This window comes from Bison bison, unplaced genomic scaffold, assembly GCF_000754665.1.
Source record: "Bison bison bison isolate TAMUID 2011002044 unplaced genomic scaffold, Bison_UMD1.0 scf7180017864072, whole genome shotgun sequence".
Taxonomy (NCBI): Eukaryota; Metazoa; Chordata; class Mammalia; order Artiodactyla; family Bovidae; genus Bison; species Bison bison.
This window is the reverse complement of record NW_011494644.1, coordinates 1,526,187-1,547,059: the sequence shown is the minus strand read 5'-3', so window position 1 is coordinate 1,547,059 and position 20,873 is coordinate 1,526,187. Positions and strand designations below refer to the sequence as shown.

The 20,873-nt window shown below is 46.2% G+C and overlaps 1 protein-coding gene across 1 annotated transcript in view; it reads left to right on the top strand.

Moving 5' to 3' along the window:
• Window positions 1-20,873, top strand: part of SYT17 (synaptotagmin XVII) — an 88,717-nt gene that overhangs the window by 45,322 nt on the left and 22,522 nt on the right. Inside the window, exons 6-7 of the mRNA XM_010837110.1 lie at window positions 6,181-6,301; window positions 7,996-8,151. Of these exons, the coding sequence (XP_010835412.1) occupies window positions 6,181-6,301; window positions 7,996-8,151 (277 nt within the window). The remainder of the gene's footprint in view (window positions 1-6,180; window positions 6,302-7,995; window positions 8,152-20,873) is intronic.

Genomic DNA, 20,873 nt, shown 5'->3' with positions numbered 1-20,873 from the left:
TTCATGACTGAATAACACCTCTGTATGAATCATAGTTTGTTAATCTATTCATCCATTGATGGACATTTGGGCTGTTTCCCCCTTTGGCTACTATGAATGGTGCAACTGTGAAATTCATGTGCACATTTTTCTGTTCTCTTGGGCATATACCTAGGAGTGAAATTGCTGGGTCATACCATATCTGTATTTTTCATGGAATGGCCACACTGTTTCGTAGAAGAGTGGCTATGGCATTTTACGTGCCCAGCAGCAGTGTACAGGGTCCCAGTTTCTCCACATCTGTGCCAACACTTATTCTTTTCTTTTTTTTTTTTCATATTTTCCCTAGTCTTCCCCAGCCGACTAACTTGTTGATGGCTGGGATCATGCTTTAATTAGCATCAACACAAAGTAAGCGTTAATACAGGGACTGAGCTTGCTTCCTGTCCTTCCTCACTGGTGTCCCTGAGCTAGAATCTCTTCATCTGTAAAATGGAAATCTCTAGGCTATTAGGGGAAGAAATGAGATTGAGCCTTAGCTTGCCAAGATCAATGCCTGGTCCAGGGTGCTTTCTTTGTAAAGGTTTGCTGTAATTACCATGTTCATGACTTCCCAGGCCCAGGCCTCAGTAACTGTTGAATAAATGTTTGTTAAATAAATCAAGCCTTCGATATTGCTCAGTTAGTCTCCTTTTTTATTTCTACCAACTGTTCCCTGAGTTCCAGACAACTGTCTTGCAAGTTGATCACTCCTGAGACAGAGAGAAAGAATGGCTAGATCAATGGACCTGCTTTCCTGGAAAAACAGCATGAAAACCTTGATGTGCTTGTGTAGGGTGGGGGTGGGGGGCACAGGAGAGGGCTGCCAGCTTGTATCCTACTAATGGAGTGAAGGCTAAAAGAGCTTGACTTTTTTTTTCCTTTAGATGAAAAACAACCTTCTCAGAAAGGTGATGACATCAGCAAGCTGCCTTGTTGAGGGTTCAGTCAATGGCCCCAGGGAGGAGGCGAGCAGCCCTCTCTAGGAAGCACTCTACTTAGAGAGGGCTTGAGGGCCTCTTAGGAGCCGAGGGCTGGGAACTGGCCTTGGGTCCTTCTCTTTTAATCCATCTCTTTGCACTGGCAGTTGGGCCATGAGCAGGCTCCCACTGGGTCAGCCACGGGGCAGCTTTCTCTGGCTCCGTGGACCCTTCCAGAATCCACCTCCTCTCACCCTCAAACCCACTGGCTTTGTTCCTCCCTCTTTTCACTTGTTCTTCTCTGCCTGGCGTGTTCCCTCCACACTTAACATGCCTCCAATCTCCCCTCAGTTGAAAGAGGGGCTGACTTTATTTTCTTGGGCTCCAAAATCACTGCAGATGGTGATTGCAGCCATGAAATTAAAAGATGCTTACTGCTTGAAAGGAAAGTTATGACCAACCTAGACAGCATATTAAAAAGCAGAGACATTACTTTGTAAACAAAGGTCCGTCTAGTCAAGGCTATGGTTTTTCCAGTGGTCATGTATGGATGTGAGAGTTGGACTAGAAAGAAAGCTGAGTGCAGAAGAATCGATGCTTTTGAACTGTGGTGTTGGAGAAGACTCTTGAGAGTCCCTTGGACTGCAAGGAGATCCAACCAGTCCATCCTAAAGGAGATCAGTACTGGGTATTCATTGGAAGGACTGATGTTGAAGCTGAAACTCCAATACTTTAGCCACCTGATGCGAAGAATTGACTCATTGGAAAAGACCCTGATGCTGGGAAAGATTGAGGGCTGGAGGAGAAGGGGACAACAGAGGATGAGATGGTTGGATGGCATCACCGACTCGACGGACATGAGTTTACGTAAACTCTGGGAGTTGGTGATGGACAGGGAGGCCTGGAGTGCTGTGGTTCATGGGGTCACAAGAGTTGGACACGACTGAGCGACTGAACTGAACTGAACAATCTCCCTTCACAGAGAGGCCTTGCCCGCCAACCACCCTGGCTGACATGGCAGCCCCCGTGTGTGCCCCATCAGTCACCATCTCTGCCTGATTTTCTTGCTTTCTTTTTTACTGTTTATTTTTATTTGTGTTTTTAAATGAAATATTTCTAACAGAAAACAATACAATAATACCCACTTAAACATCTCCCAGACTTGACAAGGGCTAATATTCTGCTCTGCGTGCTTGCTTTAGATTTCCGCCCCCTACTTTACTGAGGTATAATTTATATACAATAAATGAAAAGTGGAAGTGTTAGTCACTCAGTTGTGTCCAGTTCTTTGTGGCACCATGGACTGTAGCCCACCAGGCTCCTCTGTCCATGCAATTCTCCAGGCTAGAATACTAGAATGGGTTGCCATTTCCTTCTCCAGGGAATCTTTCTAACCCAGGGACTGAACCCCAGCCTCCTGCATTGCAGGCAGATTCTTTACCGTCTGAGCCACCAGGGAAGCCCATATGCCGTAAACACATACATTTGACGTATACAGTGTATTGATCTGGGGGCAAGTGCGCCTGTGAAACAACTACCACAATCAAGATATAAATATTTCTATCTTCCCCAGAAAGGCCTGCATCTCCCTGGCCCTGCTGGAGTTTTCTTCCTAGTACTCAGCATTATCTGAAATCACCTCATTCATGACTTTTTTTTTAGTGTACTGTCTCCACTTCTAGAATGTATATTCCATGATGCAGGCATCATATCTCATTCCAGCCCAGGCACATAGTAGGCCCACAGGCAATCAGTGGAAGCCGTGATAAGTACTCACTACCCTTGTGTGCTCACATCCTGACACATTTTGTGTGACGATGTCTGTAGGGTAGGTTGCTGGAGATGGAACTGTTGGGTGAAAGAATATTTATTCTCTTTTTGTTAATGCAAAGGAGACTGCTGTCTCCCTTTCCCTCGTGTACCCAGCGTTTCTCAACCTCGGCACTGTTGCCATTTGAGGTTGGGTCATTCTTTGTTTGGGGCGGTAGCTATCCACTAGATATGGGTATTCTACAAAGGGAGGTGTACCAGGAGCATCCCCCACCATAGCTGTGACAACCCAAGATCTCTTCAGACATTGGCAAATGTGGCCTGGGGACAAAATTGTGCCCATCTCTAAACTACCTTCGATGACTAGATTGGTTAAATCTGGTTGAACCTGTTTATGCAGCTCAGCTGACTGAATTACAAATCTTGATCCCTGTGTATACAGTTGCATTATGAGATGAGATGCTGGTTCATTTAAGAAGCAGGGAAGGCATCACTCTGACTTACAAACCTGGGAGAAACCAAGCCCACAGGGCTTTCGAATGGCGTATCCCTGGCCTGGGCACCAGCATAATGCACAGCACTCCTTGCCTGGGGACAAACATGTATTCCAGGCCTTCGAGAACAAGAAGGAAACCCTTAGCTAATGTGTAAAGGGCTCTGAACGTCTCTGATTACTCAAGACACTGAGTTGGCCATTTCTTTCTTGAAAAATCTGCAAGCTTGTGTGCCCAGAGCTGGACAGCAAGAATGTCAAGGGTGAAGGAAGACACATGGGAACCTCGTGACATGAAGAGACAGATCCCATCTGGGGGGCACTGCATTGTGCCCAGATGTTACCAGGTGGGGATGTGGGCTCAGCCTTGGCAGACCTTCCTGTTTTTCAAGAAAGGCAAGAAATCTAGGCTTTTTTGTGTGTGAAAGGCATCACACAAAAATTTTATAAATGTTTCTTGAATTTTATAAATGTTAGCAAGTAATTATCTGTTTGCTGCTGCTGCTAAGTCGCTTCAGTCGTGTCTGACTCTGTGCGACCCCATAGACATCAGCCCACCAGGCTCCCCTGTCCCTGGGATTCTCCAGGCAAGAACACTGGAGTGGGTTGCCATTTCCTTCTCCAATGCATGAAAGCGAAAAGTGAAAGTGAAGTTGCTCAGTCGTGTCCGACTCTTCGCGACCCCAAGGACCACAGCCTACCAGGCTCCTCTGTCCATGGGATTTTCCAGGCAAGAGTACTGGAGTGGGTTGCCATTGCCTTCTCCAAATTATCTGTTTAAACGTGATGTGAACCAAACAAAACGTATCTACAGGCTGCCAGTCAGCATGCTCTGAGTTGATTTCCAAGGTTGTTTCATGTTTGGTGACTAACTCAGTGGGTTCAGAAATATTTTGGTTTGACTCTTCATCCAGTCAACAAATGTTTATTGAGTATCTGCATGTACCAAGCATTGTTCTAGAGCTGCCACTTGGTATTGACTTGTTCAAATGACCGACACCAAAAGAGATAGAGATTAGGGGTGGGCGAGTGTGTGGGTGGACAAAGGATGGATGGATGGATAGACAGATAGATCAATCTCATCATTGAGAGATACATGCTAGAATATTACAGATAAAATAATATGATGTTTGGGAATTACTTCAGAATAAGATGAGGAGTTGGATGAGGGTTTAGGTGAATCAAGATTGGCCATGTGATGGAATTGTTGACACTGAGTGATGGTGCTATCCGGAAGCCCCTTATACGCTTCTGTTTTCTTTTAAATGTGATTGGAGATTTCCCATACTAAAAATACTTGGGTTTTTATTTATTTATTTCTGGCTGTGCTGGGTCCCCGTTGCTGCTCATGGGCTTTCCCTAGTTTAGACAAACGGGGGCTACTCTTCATTGCGGTGCACGGGCTTTTCATTGTGATATCTTTTGTTGCAGAGCCCAGGCTCTAGGGTGCAGGCTGCAGTAGTTGTGGTGCTCGGGCTTAGTTGCTCTGCGGCATGTGGACTCCTGGACTAGGGATCAAACCCGTGTCCTCCGCATGAGCAGGCAGATTCTCAACCACTGAACCACGATGGAAGTCCAAAATATTTGTTTTAATGTACTTATCAGAAAAGCACTCTAAAAGATACACAGGTAAAATAGCATCATGTCTGGGACTTGGTTTAAAATATGCAGCTAAAGTTTTTTACAAGTCAGGGTATAGATATGCTATGGTCTGAATGTCTGTGGTCCACTCCCCCCACCCCCTGGGAAGTTCACATGTTGGAATCCTAACATGAAATGTAACGGTGTTAGAATGCTTAGCCTTTGGGAAGTGATTAGGTCATGAAGGTGGAGCCCCCCATGAATAGGATTAGTGCCCTTATTAAAACTCCAGAGAGCTTCCCAGCCCTCTGCTAAGGAGTCTGCCACCCTGAAGAGGGCCCTCAGCCAACCATGCAGGCACCCTGATCTACCAGTGTCCAGAACTGTGAGAGAGAAATTGCTGTTGTTTATAAGCTCCCCAGTCTGTGGTATTTTGTTATTATAGCAGCCTGTACGGACTAAGACAAGATGAAACATGTTGCAGCGTGTAGATAATTGGTATAATTGGGTGATGGGTATATGGAGATTAATTAAACTGGACTATTTAACTTGTATTTGAAATTTTCTACAATTAAAAAAATGTTTACAGGGATAAAGAAGTGGGGGCCTCTTGTTTCTTGGTACTGTTGGAAGGATGGAGTCACGCAGTGGGTGCGTATGTGAACTTCCCACAGCTTCCCACAATTTGGTTGTATTAACAGCAAAGGAACAGATAATCTTCAACAAGTGACGTCACAGTCTGAGCTTGCTGTGGTGAGGTTGGAAGCACAGGCTTTTTGTGGGCTCAGCCTGCAGGTTGAGAACAGATTTCTCAACCTGCTAAAATATTACAGATAAATAATATAATGTCTGGGAATTACTTCAAAACAGTATGAGAACCTGCAGGATGGTTTCCCTGCAGGGTGGTCTGCCTCCCTGGTATCCTGCTGGGAGGCAGAATAGCACAATGCTCAGAGAGTCTGGGTCACCTCCCTAGGTCCAAGTGTTAGCACTACCACTTTCTAGCTCTGTGGCCTGGGACATGTTTCTGAGCCTCTGTCTCCTCCAAGCCTCAGTTCCCTCTTCTGTTAAATGTGAAGATTGAACTAATAATTTCATGTAAAGTACTCAGCACAGTACTTGGCATGTGGCATTTATTTATTATCATTATTGATGCTTTTGTTCTTACTATGTTGTTGCTGCTCTTAAATATTCTAAAAGCAGAACAAACTTTCTGAGATGGATGGAAGAAAATAATTGGGGAAAGAGGCTAAAATAACTCAGAAAAAGAGGTACCTTCTGTCAGCTGATCCACCCATAGAAGTCCATTTGTGAGCTGCTGGAATCAATTTCCTGCATGAGAGGTGCAAAAGAAGTACAAGAAAAATGCAACTTCCTGATTATATCCTTTCTCCACAGAATGAGGTAGAACTCGGGGAGCTGCTTCTGTCACTGAATTATCTCCCGAGTGCTGGGAGGCTGAATGTTGACGTCATTCGAGCCAAGCAACTTCTTCAGACAGATGTGAGCCAAGGTTCAGGTACAGTGTGGCCCCTCCTTCTGCCATTGCTTTAACAAGGCGTCTATGTTTGTTTGACACGAGGGACCTGATTTCCTTTTTCTGCATCCTGGATGCTGTTAATTAATAGGACTTTCTGAGGATAAAATAGTATCCAGATCTAGTCTGTTAGTTCAAGAGATAAAATAAATGATCAGATATCTCTTGGGATGAGGCAGGTAAATGATACCATTCCATTTGAAGTGGGGGTTTGATCGAGACCAGGTGTGATAACTGTTGAACTCTAAATCCTCCTTGTACACATGCAGCCTGGAGGAAGTTACTTGCCTGTCCAGATGCTATGCTTCCCTGGTAGCTCAGCTGATAAAGAATCTGCCTGCAATGCAGCAGACCCTGGTTCGATTCCTGGGTCGGGAAGATTCCCTGGAGAAGGGAATGGCTACCCACTCCAGGATTCTGGCCTGGAGAATTCATTCCATGGACTGCATAGTCCACGGGGTTGCAAAGAGTGGTTCATGAGTGAGCCACGTTCACTTTCTGGATGCTATGCCTGCAGTGGAGACACCATGCTCCAGGTGGCGGTAGTGAGCACTGACGATGCTTTCTAGTCCGTGAGACCAGTGGACACCCTCTGAGGTTCTTTTTCTAGCTCATTTCAAATGTAGCATACATCTTTATAAATGCCAGCTCCGAAAACACTGCTGTATTTCAAATGTCTATAACACACCAATTTGAACGTGTCTTTTAATGAAATAGAACAGATTACATTCCCTCCTTATGTAGCTTTCCCATGACAGCAAAGGATATTATCTTGAAAGCAGTCATGGTTGCTGGGGTCTCTTCAGCTCAGTGGTGGAAATATAGTCTTTTCTAAGTGCAATAGCTAAAATAAATTACTTTTGCTATAAAGTGACAGCTGAATTTAGAAGACAACTTGTATTCTCAAAAACCACATATTAAAAACAGATTTTGAAGGGGCCAGTGGAGGGAATGGTATTAAAGCTGGAGAGTTTCAGATTCACCACAGTGGGAGAGTCAGTATGATAGGATTATTAAGAGCTCCTGAGTAAAACTGCCTGGAACCAAATCCTAGTTCTACTTCTTATAAATGATGTGGCCTTGGGGAAGTTACTTAACCTCTATAAACCTCAATTCTCCGTCTGAAAAATTGAGATAACAGCATTTATCTCATTGGGTTGTTTATACAAACATAAAATTAGATAATGTACATGAATTTCTTTGTAAGCTGTAAAGTGATCTAAGAATAATAGTTATAATTCTGCCATCTCCATTTTCCCCTGTATGGGCTTTGGGCTCACTGACATGATGATGGGCTTCTAAGGCCAGAAAAACTAGGACAGGCTCTGGGTCTAGCTATTCTTTCACTAGCCTTATCTTAATGCAAATCATTTCCTATTTGAGTTCTCAGTTTCTTCATCTGTAAAATGAACACAATGCCTGACACATGCGGGGAGCTCAGTAAATCTTGCATGTCTAGAGAAAGAGAGAAAAGGGTGAGCAGAGAAGAAGCTGGATGGGAAAAAGAAAAAAATATGTGGATAGATGGGGAAATGGATGAATGAAAGAAGGAGTGGAAACCTGGAATGGATGGACTGATGGAAGATGAAAGAATGGGTAGGTCACTGGGTCGAATGGTTGGAAAGTTAGGTGAATGGATGGATTGGGTTTCATGATCTCCAACACTCTATTCTCAGACCCATTTGTGAAAATTCAGCTGGTACATGGACTCAAGCTTGTGAAAACAAAGAAGACATCCTTCTTAAGAGGCACAATCGATCCCTTTTACAATGAATCCTTCAGCTTCAAAGTTCCCCAAGAAGAACTGGAAAATGCCAGCCTAGTGTTTACAGGTAGGTGGTGTTCCAGACATTGAGAACTACAGGTGAGACATATTCAACGTATTGTCCTAGGGATAGAAGGTGATCTCGAGAGGGTGATATTTAAGAACTTCATGTCTGGTATTTAGCTGCCTGGGTTTGAACTCACCATTTGTGAATTTGGAAAAGATTTATAGAACCACAAAGTATAATCATTGCAAATGCGAATTTTGAAGCCAGATTTCCTGGCACTTCCACATAATTACTAAAGTCTTAGGCAAGTTACTTAGCCTCTCTGAGCTTCAGTTTCTGTCATCTATAAAATGTGGGCAATAATAGTACTTGTTTCATAGGTTTGTTGTGAAGATGAAGTGACTTATGACTTTGAGATAATCCTAAGTACTAGGAGAGCTTTGATGATATGATGATTCAAGTAGCTTATGGTCTAATAGGGAAACATAAGAAAATATGTTCACCTAACTCAGAGAGGAGGATTTTGAAAGGCTTCCCAGAGGACATGGCATTTAAGTAAAGACTTCAGGTGCCACACTCTGGCTGAATCTATTGTTTCCAAAGTATAATTTAATCTACTGTTTCCAGGATGTATTGGTTATCTATTGCTGCAAAATCACCCCAAACTTTAGTGGTTCAAAACAATCAATGTTTATTATCTCCTATTTGCTCTGGGTCAAGAATCCAGGCATAGCTTTGCTCGGTGCTTCTGGCTGAGGTTCTCTGACAGGGCTGCAGTTAATGTATTGGCTTGGGCTTCAGTCTCATCTGAAGGCTCACCTGAAGATCAGGTGGGGATCTGTTTTCAATCTTCTTAACATAGTTGTTGGCAGGATTCAGTTCCTTGCAGAACGTTGGCTTGGGGCCTCAGGTCCTTCTTGGATGTTGGCCAGTGACTTTGCCCAGTTACTTACCACATGGTCTGCTTCATAGCACAACTTACAGTGTGGCAACTGGCTTACAGTGGGCAAATGAGGGGGTAAGAGAGGATAAGCAAGAGGGAAGCTATAGTCCTTTTGTAACCTAGTCTTGGAAGTGACAACCTATCACTTTTGGCCATATTCCACTCATTAGAAGCAACTCACTAGGTCCAGCTCACATTCAAGAGGCGGGGATTATACAAGGGTGTGGATACTGGGAGGTAAGGATCACTGAAGCCATTTAGAAGCTGCCCTCATCCACCACCACAACATAGATTTTTAGAAGTAATGGTTACTAATCCTGTGTCCTTTTCACAGACTTCACCTGTATTATTGCTAATATTCATCATAGTCCACCCTGTCAAGTCAACATCATCCTCATCAATTTACAGGGCAAGCGGCTGAGGCTTAAAACATGAGCAATCAACCCAGGGGCTCCAGCTGGTACACAGGATTCAAGCTCTGGTCTTGCTGGCTCCTAAGATCAAGGGATCTGCATTTCTTCAAGCAGCAAGGTCATGATGGCATTAGGGATCTGACCTCATATTTTGAGGAGTCTTGATCCAGAGTAATTGGAAACCATCATCTGTTTAGATCCAGTCTAGAATCCTTGGCTTACAGGTCTCCTGAGAAAGCAGGCTGTAACTGAAAAATCCTTGCATGCAGTCCTTCCACTGAACAACCTTATTGCCTCTCATCTACAAGACTGCAGATATTCCATGCTCCAAGACCCCTCCAGGCAGGCTGGTCTGGGGTTTGTCAAGACCTGTCACCCCTAGAGTCTGCATCCAATCAGGGCCGCCTGCCCTAGCAGAGGTCATGATTTCTGATAGAACCTGTGATGGCTTCTGTCCAGATTGAGTTACCAACAGACAGGGACCCCACTTTCCACAGTGTTTCAGGTCAAGACAGAAGACAGGGATTCCATCGACTCCTTAAAGGTGGCGAGCAGGCAATGGGAGCCATATTGAACCAAGACTGGATCCAAGCATGGAATACGATTCCTCCCTCCCTCCTGAGAATAAAGGACCTATTGCATGTTTAGATCAGGAAGGGATTGGGGGAGTGGGGCATTGAGAGCCCATGTGGAAAGTCCTGACACTTTTATATTTTACTTAAAATTTTATGACCAAAGTATCACATGCTTGTGAGTGATACAACTGAAGGAAGTGTATGAATGGAGAATCAGAAGAACAGAGGGGTGCACTGCATAGCTTGGGTCCTACGTGGCCTTGGGCAAGATCTGTGTGTTTCAGTTCTCTTATCTGTAAAACAGGGAACCCATACAAGGAGACCTCAAAGGACTATTACCTAGATTAAAAGAGATCCATTCATAATCACTGCTAAGCACTGTGTCAAGCGCAGAGCAAGCCCTCAGCCCTCAGGAGATCATACTCTCATCCTCACTTCCTTCCAGGCCCTTCTCCCTGAAGTCACCACCTTTAACGCCCTGGTGTATCCCACTCCACACTTTTCTCCTTGTTCACACAAATGTCATCCACATACGGAAGAGTCAGTTCTTTTAAACAGTTATTCATTAATTCCAAAACTGTGTATTTAGCAATCCCTGCTCTCTTGTGAAAGTTTCTGGACCATTCTGTGGACATCATTCTGAAACTTGCTCCTGTTTCAGGAACAGTGAATGTGTTCAGTCCCTCCAGGTCAATGCAGATATGGATGGATCTAAGTCCTTATTTTTAATAACTACATCATATACCATCATGTGGCAGACTATGATAAAAAGCCAAGGAGCAGGGATGGAAGTGTGTGACAGAGCATCAGAGCCCGTGATAGGAACTCTGCAGGACCCTCCCCAGAGGACAGAAAATAATTGCATACAGTTCTGAGTTTATTTATTTATTTTTTCTTCTGTTTATTTGTTTGTTTATTTTACTTTACAATATTGTATTGGTTTTGCCATACATTGACTTGAGTTTATTTGTTTTTTGAGCTACTTTAGATCCCATATGTGAAGCCCATACGGCTGAAGTCTCAAACCGTAGCGGCACTCCCATCCCCCACCCCAGCTCACACCCTGCATCCCTGTTTTGACACCCCCCACCCCCAGCTCCGGGGGGCTGTCGTCATCTGTGGCCATCAGACAAGGCCTGTACTCTCCATTCGTGGAAGACCTGCATCTCTCCTTTAAAGGCCTTAGCTCAGGTTTTTCAGGTTAAAAGCCCATTGAAAATTTTCTTTGTAGAGTAGGAAGGATTGCAGACTTCTGTGTCCCCCTAAGCGAGGGAGCCAGTACTTTTGCCTAGAAAATCCCATGGACGGAGGAGCCTGGTAGGTTGCAGTCCATGGGGTCGCTAGAGTCCGACTCGACTGAGCGACTTCACTTTCACTTTTCACTTTCTTGCACTGGAGAAGGAAATGGCAACCCACTCCAGTGTTCTTGCCTGGAGAATCCCAGGGACGGGGAAGCCTGGTAGGCTGCCGTCTATGGGGTCGCACAGAGTTGGACATGACTGAAGTGACTTAGCAGCAGTAAGCGAGGGAGTCAAGCCTGGCTGCGCTTTGGAATCAGCTGGGAGTTTTCACCTGCTGCCAGTGGCCAGATCCCACCACAGAGACTCTGGTTCAGCTAGGTTAGCTGGGGTCCTGGGCTCTTTAGAAATATATGTATTTTAAGGCACCCCAGACATTTCTAATGCTCAGTCAGGGTTCCGAACCACAGCTTTGAGTGAAAATCCCCGCTGGGGTGGCATTTGCAGAAAGACCACTGGCTGGAATAATAGAGAAATGTGGATTGAGCTGGGAGCTATCTCAGCAAAACTGTGACTCTCCGGAATTCGAATCCATGAGGTTCTAACTTGCTTTATTTATCAGCTGGGGAAAGAGCTGTCACCTCCAGGCTAAGGATCTGAAACCCAGCCCATTAGCATGTTTCCAAACACTTCCTAACAAAGGGAAGCTTGATCTGCAATTTAAGCGTTTGCCGAGAATCCTGGTAAAAGCCTGTAATTAGCCGGTGGGCTGGGCTTTCTGAGCAGTTCGTTCCTGTGTGGGATGAGGTTCTTCAGCAGTTTTCAATCAGGTAATTTTTGCAGCTGAAGTTTAAAAGAAAAGAGAGGGGAAATGGCTTTTTGATTCCTGAGACAGCAGCGTGTGGTCCAGAGACCTTCTAGAAAGTAAAGTGGAGTTGGCCACTGAGGTTATTGGGCTGTTATTGGAAGTAGGAGCTAAAAAGAAAGGAAAGAAAAAAAGAAATGTAGCTTGATAACAGCTCTTTGAAAAATTAAAAATAGAATTGCCATATGATCCAGCATTTCTGCTTCTGGGTATATGCCCAAAAGAATTGAAAGCAGAATTCAAGACATTTGCACACTCGTGTTCATAGCAGCCTTATTCACAACAGCTAAAAAGAGCAGAGGAGGAGGGGTGGGGGTTGAGGAGTGGCCAACCTAAGTGTCCACTCATGGGTGCATAAATGGATAAACAGAATGTGGTGTATACATACAGTGGCATGTTGCTCAGCCTTAAAACAAGGGAAACTGATACATGATCCAACATGAGTGAGCCTAGAGGTCATTATGCTAAGTAATAATGAAAGTGAAAGTGAAGTCGCTCAGTCGTGTCCGACTCTTAGCGACCCCATGGACTGCAGCCTACCAGGCTCCTCCGTCCATGGGATTTTCCAGGCAAGAGTACTAGAGTGGGTGCCATTGCTAAGTAATAAGCCAGATACAAAAGGACAAATACTGTATCATTCCCCTTATATGAGGTACTTAGAGTAATCAAACTGATAAGAGACAGAAAGCAGCATAGGTTATTAGGGGTGGAGGGGAGGGGAGAATGGAAAGTTAGTGTTTAATGGGTAGAGAATTTTAGTTTGGGAGCATGTAAAGATTCTGGAGATGGATGGTGGTGATGGCTGCACCATGTGGATTGTCTTAATGCCACTGTATACCTTGGGGCTTCCTGGATGGCTCAGCAGTGAAAAGTCCGCCAGCAGTGCAGGAGATGTAGGAGACGCGAGTTCAATCCCTGGGTCAGGAAGAGCCCCTGGAGGAGGGCATGGCAACCCACTCCAGTATTCTTGCCTGCAGAATCCCATGGACGGAGGAGGCTGCTGGGCTGCAATCCATAGGGTTGCAAAGAGTCAGACTTGACTGAAACAACTGTGCGTGCACGCATACCTTAAAATGGTTACAATGGTAAATTTTATGTTACATGCATTTTACCACGATTTTAAAAAGCAAGAAGATAAGAAATGCAGCTTAAGCTCCATAGAACCCCAGGGTTTCCTGGTAGTTCCTGGAGGCTGAGGCCGGAGCCTCACAGACTGTCCTCTCTAAGGGGTTTAGAACAGTGGTTAGGGGCCAGATCCTTGAGCAAGATTCCCAGGGTTCACTCTGTGATCTTGGCACTTTTCTCAGCTTCTCTTTGCCTCAGCTTCCTCATCTGTAAAATGGGGACAGTGGTCCTGACTTCAGTAGATTGTGGTCAAGCCCAAAATGAATTAATACATATGAAGGCTTAGAATGGTGCTTGGCTCAGAGAAAGTGCTCCTTAAGTACTGGCTACTATTATTACTACTCGACAGACACCAAATTTATGCAGCTAGATGCCATCTTAAAGCTTCTGAAAGAAGATGGGTTATTATATATAAATAAATACTTTGTTCTAGCCACTTTATCAGTTTGGACTCTGAGATTCTGTGCAAAGCTCAAAAAGGGAAGGAAGCACTTATTTTGTAGACTTACCTGGGTTGGGTATTTTCTCTTCCAATCACTCTCCTTCCTGGTGTCAGAAGAAGGCCGTCTGTCTGCTTGGAGGTGAAGTTTTGGGATGCTTGCTAGATTAGAAGTAGCTGAAGTTCATGTCCTGATCCTCTGGCCTGGCCTTCTGAAAAGCATTCAAAGCTCGACCTCATCTGGTGACTGTAGTCAAGAGGCAGTTAGCTTAGAAAAGGTTCCCAGCACCTGGGGGCAGCAGGAGTAGGGACCACTGCCTACAGGTGGCCTCTGATGCCAGAGCTGGGGGCGGCCAGGGTCCAGCTCCCTGGGCCAGGAGCCAACTAGGCATCAGTCCCCACTGAATGACTTTTTTTGAGCAAATTCTGTGTGCTGTTGTTGTTCAGTCGGTATGTCATGTCCGACTCTTTGCGACCCCAGGGACTGCAGCACGCCAGGCTTCCCTGCCTTTCACTATCTCCCGGAGTTTGCTCAAATTCATGTCCATTGAATCGGTGATGCCATCCAACCATCTCATCCTCTGCTGCTAGATGCTCCTTACTCAGTAGACCACCAGACGTTCATGACACATGTTCTCACGGAGCTTACTTCTAGCAGAGGGACATTAATCAAATGCCACAGCAGTACAAACTCATTGTGAATTGGTCTGAGGGTTATGAGGCGGAGAGCAGGGCCTGTTGCAGAGTGCCTGAGCCAGTCTGGGGAGTGAGAGGAGGCAACGTGGGGGCTGGGAACTGTAGGGTGTAGGGAGGGAGGCGAGGTCAGGCAGGGCTGGAGGAGAAACCGAGTCTGACTTCACACTTCAGCCTGGTGCTCACGGGCTGCCAGGGGTCAGCAGGGAAGACCCGTGCCCTGCTGACCCCCCAACCCTGCTAGAGTTTCTCAAGGCAGCCGCTACAGGAATTGACCTGTGCATAGGCTTAGAAAGGGAGCCTTCAGTGATAACCAGCTCTGAGCAGCTGCACAGCACCCGGGAAGGGAAACCAGGCAATGACTGATACTCCTAGCTTTTTACCAACTCTCAGCGTCTGTAGTTAGAACTAGAAAACTTGGTGCCTCAAACTTTCACATGCACAGGCATCCACCAGGGGTTTGTTAAAATGCAGATTCTGACTCCGTCTGGGGTGGGGCCTGGGATTCTGTATTTCTGACAGCACCCAAGTGATGCAGATGCTGAGGTCTGCAGACCACACTTTGGGGAGCAGATACATAGAGACCCAGGAAGTGCTTTAGGGTGAGTGACCATCTTTCTGTCTGTGTTAGAAAGAATCAAACTCTCCAGCAGTGATCCTAACCTCTGCACATCATTAGATTTTCTAACCCCATCTGTACGTTAGTATTACATGGGGTCTTAAAAATATCCTGATGCCCAGGCCCGGAACAACTATATCAGCTGGAGCACCTGTATCTTGGATGGGGTGGGTGTATCTTTCAAAGCTCCCCACGTGGATCTCTTGTGCAGTCTGGACTGGCAAGCATTTGCCTTCCTGTTCTGCCTCCCTCCCCATCCCGCTGTCTGCTTGGAGGCCTCCCAGACCCCTCTCTGAGAGTGAGTTCCAAGGCACCTGGTCTGTTTTCCATAATTGCTTGGCTTTCTGCAGCTGTAGCATCAAATTGGTTAATTGAATCTGCTGGTGAGATGAGACGGGTAGAGAGGCGTGGAGGAGAATGAGAAGGGAGGTCTGGGGCACAGTGTGCCACCCTCTTGCCTGGAAAGACCTCAGAGTTGAATGGGCACCAGAGGACATGCTGGAAAAGTGTCAGGGTTTGGGACGTGGGGCAGTGGTTTTCCAGTTAGGAGAGGAGGGCAAGCCAGCCTGAGAGGGGCATAGCCATTCTGTGAGAGCCAGAAACTCCCTTGAGATCGAGATGCCATGGATTTGTTCCAGGGTACAGATGTTCCCCAACATCTGGCCTTGGCCCACCTATGCTCTGCCTCCTCTCTGCAGCCTCCTGCATGCTCTGACTTCTCCCCTCCTGGACCTACTCACTGGGCAGCAGGCCCATCTCTGCCTCCTAGAGAGATGGTTGCTCAGAGTATGGATTAAAGTGTGCAATTTGGTTCAGATATCACCTTTACCACTCGGCAAGTGCGTGTGACCTTGGGCAATTGAGATCTCTCTTCTGAGCCTCAGGTTCCTCCTCTGTTTCTTCCAGTCTCAACAGTTCAGGTAAAAAGCTTTGGGCAGTGCCTTGTACTTGGGTGTTGCTCAATAAATACCGGATTGATTATGATGATGATGGTGAGATGGATGGATCTGCCATAGAGGAGGGGACCCTGGAATGACCCAGACTTGGGTTTGAACCTTGGCCCCACTGTGAACCAGCTGTGTGACTTCAAGAAAATTACCCCACCTCTTTGAATCCCAGCTTTCTCTTGTGTAAAATCCAGCATGTCATTCCTATTATGGGAATTAAACACAGGTCAGCTTGTGGACCTGTCCATCCAGAAATGACCACTTGGAAATTCATACCTGCTGTTCTAATCATTGCAAAGTGCATGAGAATCAAAACGCTGACACTTTTGAGGTTAGCCGCTCAGCCCAGCACCTGACTCCTCACCTACACACCAGCATCCCACATCTGCCAGAAGCTACAGTGTCCGGGAACCAGGGCTGGACACTAAAGCTGTGTGGACTCAGCGCTAGAACCAGGCCAGCTTGTGCTGCCTGCAGTGCCCTGGGGGTGGAAGCATGTGAGGAGCTGGCAGTGGGCACTTGGCTCCATCCAGACCCGGTCATGGGCAGTGAGCAGCAGAGTGGGGAAACTAGAGCCTCGGCTTTCTAGCCAGAGGGCCTTGAAAGTGGATCCCTGAGGGCCAGAGTGGGAAAGATACAGAGAGGACGCAGCTCCAAAAGGGATCCAGTGAGCTTGTGTGTGAACTGCTAAACTCATCCTCAGGCTGTGCAGGAGTGGAAATGACCCCACACAGTGTATCAGAGACTGAGACCAGAACTGCAGGGTAGACCACCAGGCCCTGAGCTGGCCCCTGGGGGACGCACGTGACGGGCAGAGAGTAATAACACTGCAGAGGCTTTGAAAACTGACCAGTCACTGGAGTAACGGCACATGAAGGCAGGTTAGAACTTGTGCTCTGAGCCTAACCTGTGATCAGCTGCCTGCTACAAGTAAAAAAGATCAACATATTCAGTAGAATTGGGACAACACCTATACTGTCATAAGATTTGAAATACCCAGGTTGCAATCCCAAATTACCTGATGTATGAAGACTGAGCAAAATTTGACACATTCCTAGAGTTAATATAATCAACAAACATTAACCACAAGATGACCCAGATATTGAAATTATCAAAGACATTAAAACAGCTATTATAACCATGCTTCAGAAAGTAAGGGTGAACCATCTTGAAAAGAACGATAAGATAGAGAAGATCAACAGACCCGCAGATACAGGAATAGAAGGTATAAAAAAGAACCAAATGGAAAATTTAGAGCTGAAAAGTACAATAACTGAAATAAAATATTCATTGGATGGACTCAATAGCAGAATGGAAATAACAGAGGGAAGAGTTTGTGAACTTGAAGCGAGATCAGGAGAAATTAGGCAATCTGAACAACAGAGAATAAAAAATTCTCTGAGTGGTGGCAGGGGAGAGGGAAAGAATAGAAAAAAGACCTATGGAGAAATATTAAAAAGTCTAATGTTCATGTCACATGGATCTCAGGAGAGAAGAGAAACAGTGGGGAGCATTGGGATGGGGGTGAGTGACTCCAGCTCAACAGAACCAGTACTGTCCTTCCCTTCCCAGAAAGCATCAACATGTCATGAGTAGACAGTATTACATGTGGACAAGGTCAGCTCGATCCAGCTTCACACTCTGTGTGACTGCAGGGAAGTTGGTTTACCTCTTCGAGCCTCAGTTTTCTTGTCTGAACAATGGGAACAGTAATATTTGAGGTTATCGTGAGCCTCCTATGTACTCATTATCTCACTTATCTTTCAGCACCGTATAAGGTCTGATCTCTTTGATGGCTATTTTTCAGTTGGGGAAACTGAAGCTCAGAGAAGGGAAATGTGATGAGTTTAATCAACTGCAAAGACTGAGAGAGCATCCCCACAAGTTCTGTCTTCAATTCAGACACCCAGCTCAGGGATCCCCAGAAACACCTTCACTTCAGGCCAGTTGGCTACAAATTCACAAGCCCTGTGACCACACTCAGGTTTAATAATTTACCAGAATGACACACAGTACTCAGGAAAGCGCTATTTATGACCACAGTTTTATGATAGCGAAAGGATGCAAATTAGAATCCGTCCACCAACTCGATGGACATGGGTTTGGGTAGACTCCGGGAGTTGGTGATGGACAGGGAGGCCTGGTGTGCTGCGGTTCATGGGGTCGCAAAGAGTCAGACGCGACTGAGCAACTGAACTGAACCGAGGAAAGAGACGCTCAGGGCAGAGTCCAGAGGGTCCTGTCATCCTCTTCCTGTGGAGTCATGGGTGGCAGTACCTCCTCCTGGACACAAGGGGGTGACAGTGTGCATACAGTATTGCCAACGAAGGAGCCTTTGATTAGAGTTTTAACTGGGGCTTGATCACACTCTGTCCAGTGGCCGACCTTCCATCTCCAGCACCACCTGGAGGTCCAACTTGTGCCTCAGTCATGATGGGTCTGAACTGAACTGAGTGACTGAAAGCTCCCATCATAAATCACATTGTTAGTCCCACGGCCAGAGCCCCCAGGCACACAAAGGCATGCTCGCCAGACATCCCAGGGTCTTGGAGATCACCTCCCGGGAGCCAAGGGCATAGACCAGACCTCGCTTTGGGTAAGTGAATTCTTCATTGCACAGCAAGTCACTAGTCACTTGTGCCAAGTCACCCAGCTGGTGAGTGGCTGAGCCAAGCTTCCCACTCAGTCTGTTTGGTTCCAACTGACTCTTCAGCATACACTTATGTGTGTATGAGTCACCTGGGGGAATCTTGTTAAAATGCAGATTCCCAACCAGTCTGAGATAGGACTTGAGCATCTATATTTCTAATACGTTGCATGGCACCAGTGCTGTTATGAGGACCACAGTTTGAATAGCAAGAAGACCCTCCTCTGTTCTCCCACGTTACTCCAATATATGGAGAAGCAGGAGGGGGCAGATCAAATAGAACCTGTAGGGCCAGAAGCTTGCGGCTTTTTCCAGGTGCTTTGCGATACTTTGGGGGGGTTTTGACTGGGAAGTGATAGGATTTGGATAATGTTCTAAAGTTTCATTCCAGCTGTTGAGTCGAGAATGGGCTGTCAGGGAGCTGGTAGGGGAGTGAGAAGTCCATGTGTGAGGCTGTATGCTGATGATCCAGGGGAGAGGTAAAGGTGGCTTGGGCCAGGGAGGTGGCAGAGGGGATTCAGAGAAATGACATGATAGGATGTAATTACGTTGGCAGAGACAACAAAACATACCAGTGGATTAGATGTAAAGGACAGTTCCCTATCTTGGCAAGGTACTTGACTCTGAACTAGGATTTCCTTGTTTGTAGATCTCAGCTGCCACCTCACAGGGTGATGCAGGGACAAAAGGAAATTGTGTTTGCCGCAGGCTTGGCACAGTGCTTGGTGGGGGTTCTGTGGATTGTGGCTTTGACCTTGCACGTGGGTAGAGGCCAAGTCATCAGGAGGTGGAGGCGGAGACCTGCCGTAGTGGGGCTCCCCTGGCAGAACATGGAGCCCCCAGCAGCACCCCCACCTCACCTCTCCTCCAGAGAGCTCCTTGAGGCTACCAGAGTCCACTCAGGGGGTAAAACTTGGCTGGATCTTAAACATTCATTTTGGGTTGCAGTGGCAGCCTTTGAAGACCAGGCCAGCTGCCCGAGTTCCTGGGGACCTTTATTCCACTTGCGTGGCTGTTTAATGATTTTGGTGCCTTTGGATGAAGCCTCATTCCAGACAAGTCCCCATGAGGGCCACCATCAGGGGGCTGGGGATTTATCCAGTCGTCCGTGTCCCTCAGGGCCTGAGAAAGGGGAGCCAGTGGAGGCCAGGTTCGGCCTCGCCTGTACCTCAGTGCTAGCTGCAAGCAGTCAGGCTCGGCAGCTGAGGCCAGCAACTGGGAGAGGGGGCTGGCTTGTGTGTGGAATAAAGGCAGAAATCGAGAGTATCCTTTCAGACATCCCTTCTGTCCGTTGCCTCATCCTGGCCCTGCCAACCCAGAGCTGCCAGTCAGCTGGAGAAGGCTTAACCTTTAAAATGTCAGGGCCTGCAGGGCACAAGCTGTAGTGTTACCTGTCTCTCTATATTTCAAGGATAGCCTTTGCTGTAGTGGTATTTCCAGAGCTATTTGCTGTGTCTTCAAAATCAGAAAACCAGATTCCAGAGTTTGGTTGCTGTATCACTTTTAAGTGATTTTGAGCTGCCATTCTTCATTTTCCAGATGCATATAGAAACTATCTTTGAGGTGTTCATTTCCCCCCCTGGTTTCTTATTTTAAATTTATTTTTTCCCCAGTTTTATTGGGAAGTAATTGACGTCCATCAGTGCGCATGTTTAAGACGTACAGCAGGATGGTTTGATTTACATATAAATTGTGAAACGATCACCACAATAGGCTTCTAACATCTATCATCTCCTACAGATACAATTTTATAAAAGAAAAAAATTTCCCCCTGTGATGAGAACTCTTAACTTTCCTGTGTATCATACTGTGTTAACTATAGTCATCATGTTGTACGTTACATGCCCAGTACTTATTTATCTTACAACTGGAAGTTTGTACCTTTTGACTGCCTTCTTCCTCACCCCTCTCCTCCCCACCCTGTTCATTCAGTTTTTAACAAGGATAATGACACATATCGCATCTCCTATATGCCAGGAGCTACTCCAACTGTTTTCACTTGAATTAACTTATTTAATCCTCAAGCAAACACTATGATGTGGGTGTCGTCATCAGGTTAGTGAGGAGACTGAGTGATAGATGAGCACCAGGTTCAAGACCCTGGAGCCAGCATTCAGACTCGGGTTGTCTCGATCCAGAGTCTGGGCTCGCCACTGCCCAGTTCAGTTCAGTTCAGTCGCTCAGTCGTGTCCGACTCTTTGCGACCCCATGAATTGCAGCATGCCAGGCCTCCCTGTCCATCACCAACTCCCAGAGTTCACTCAAACTCATGTCCATC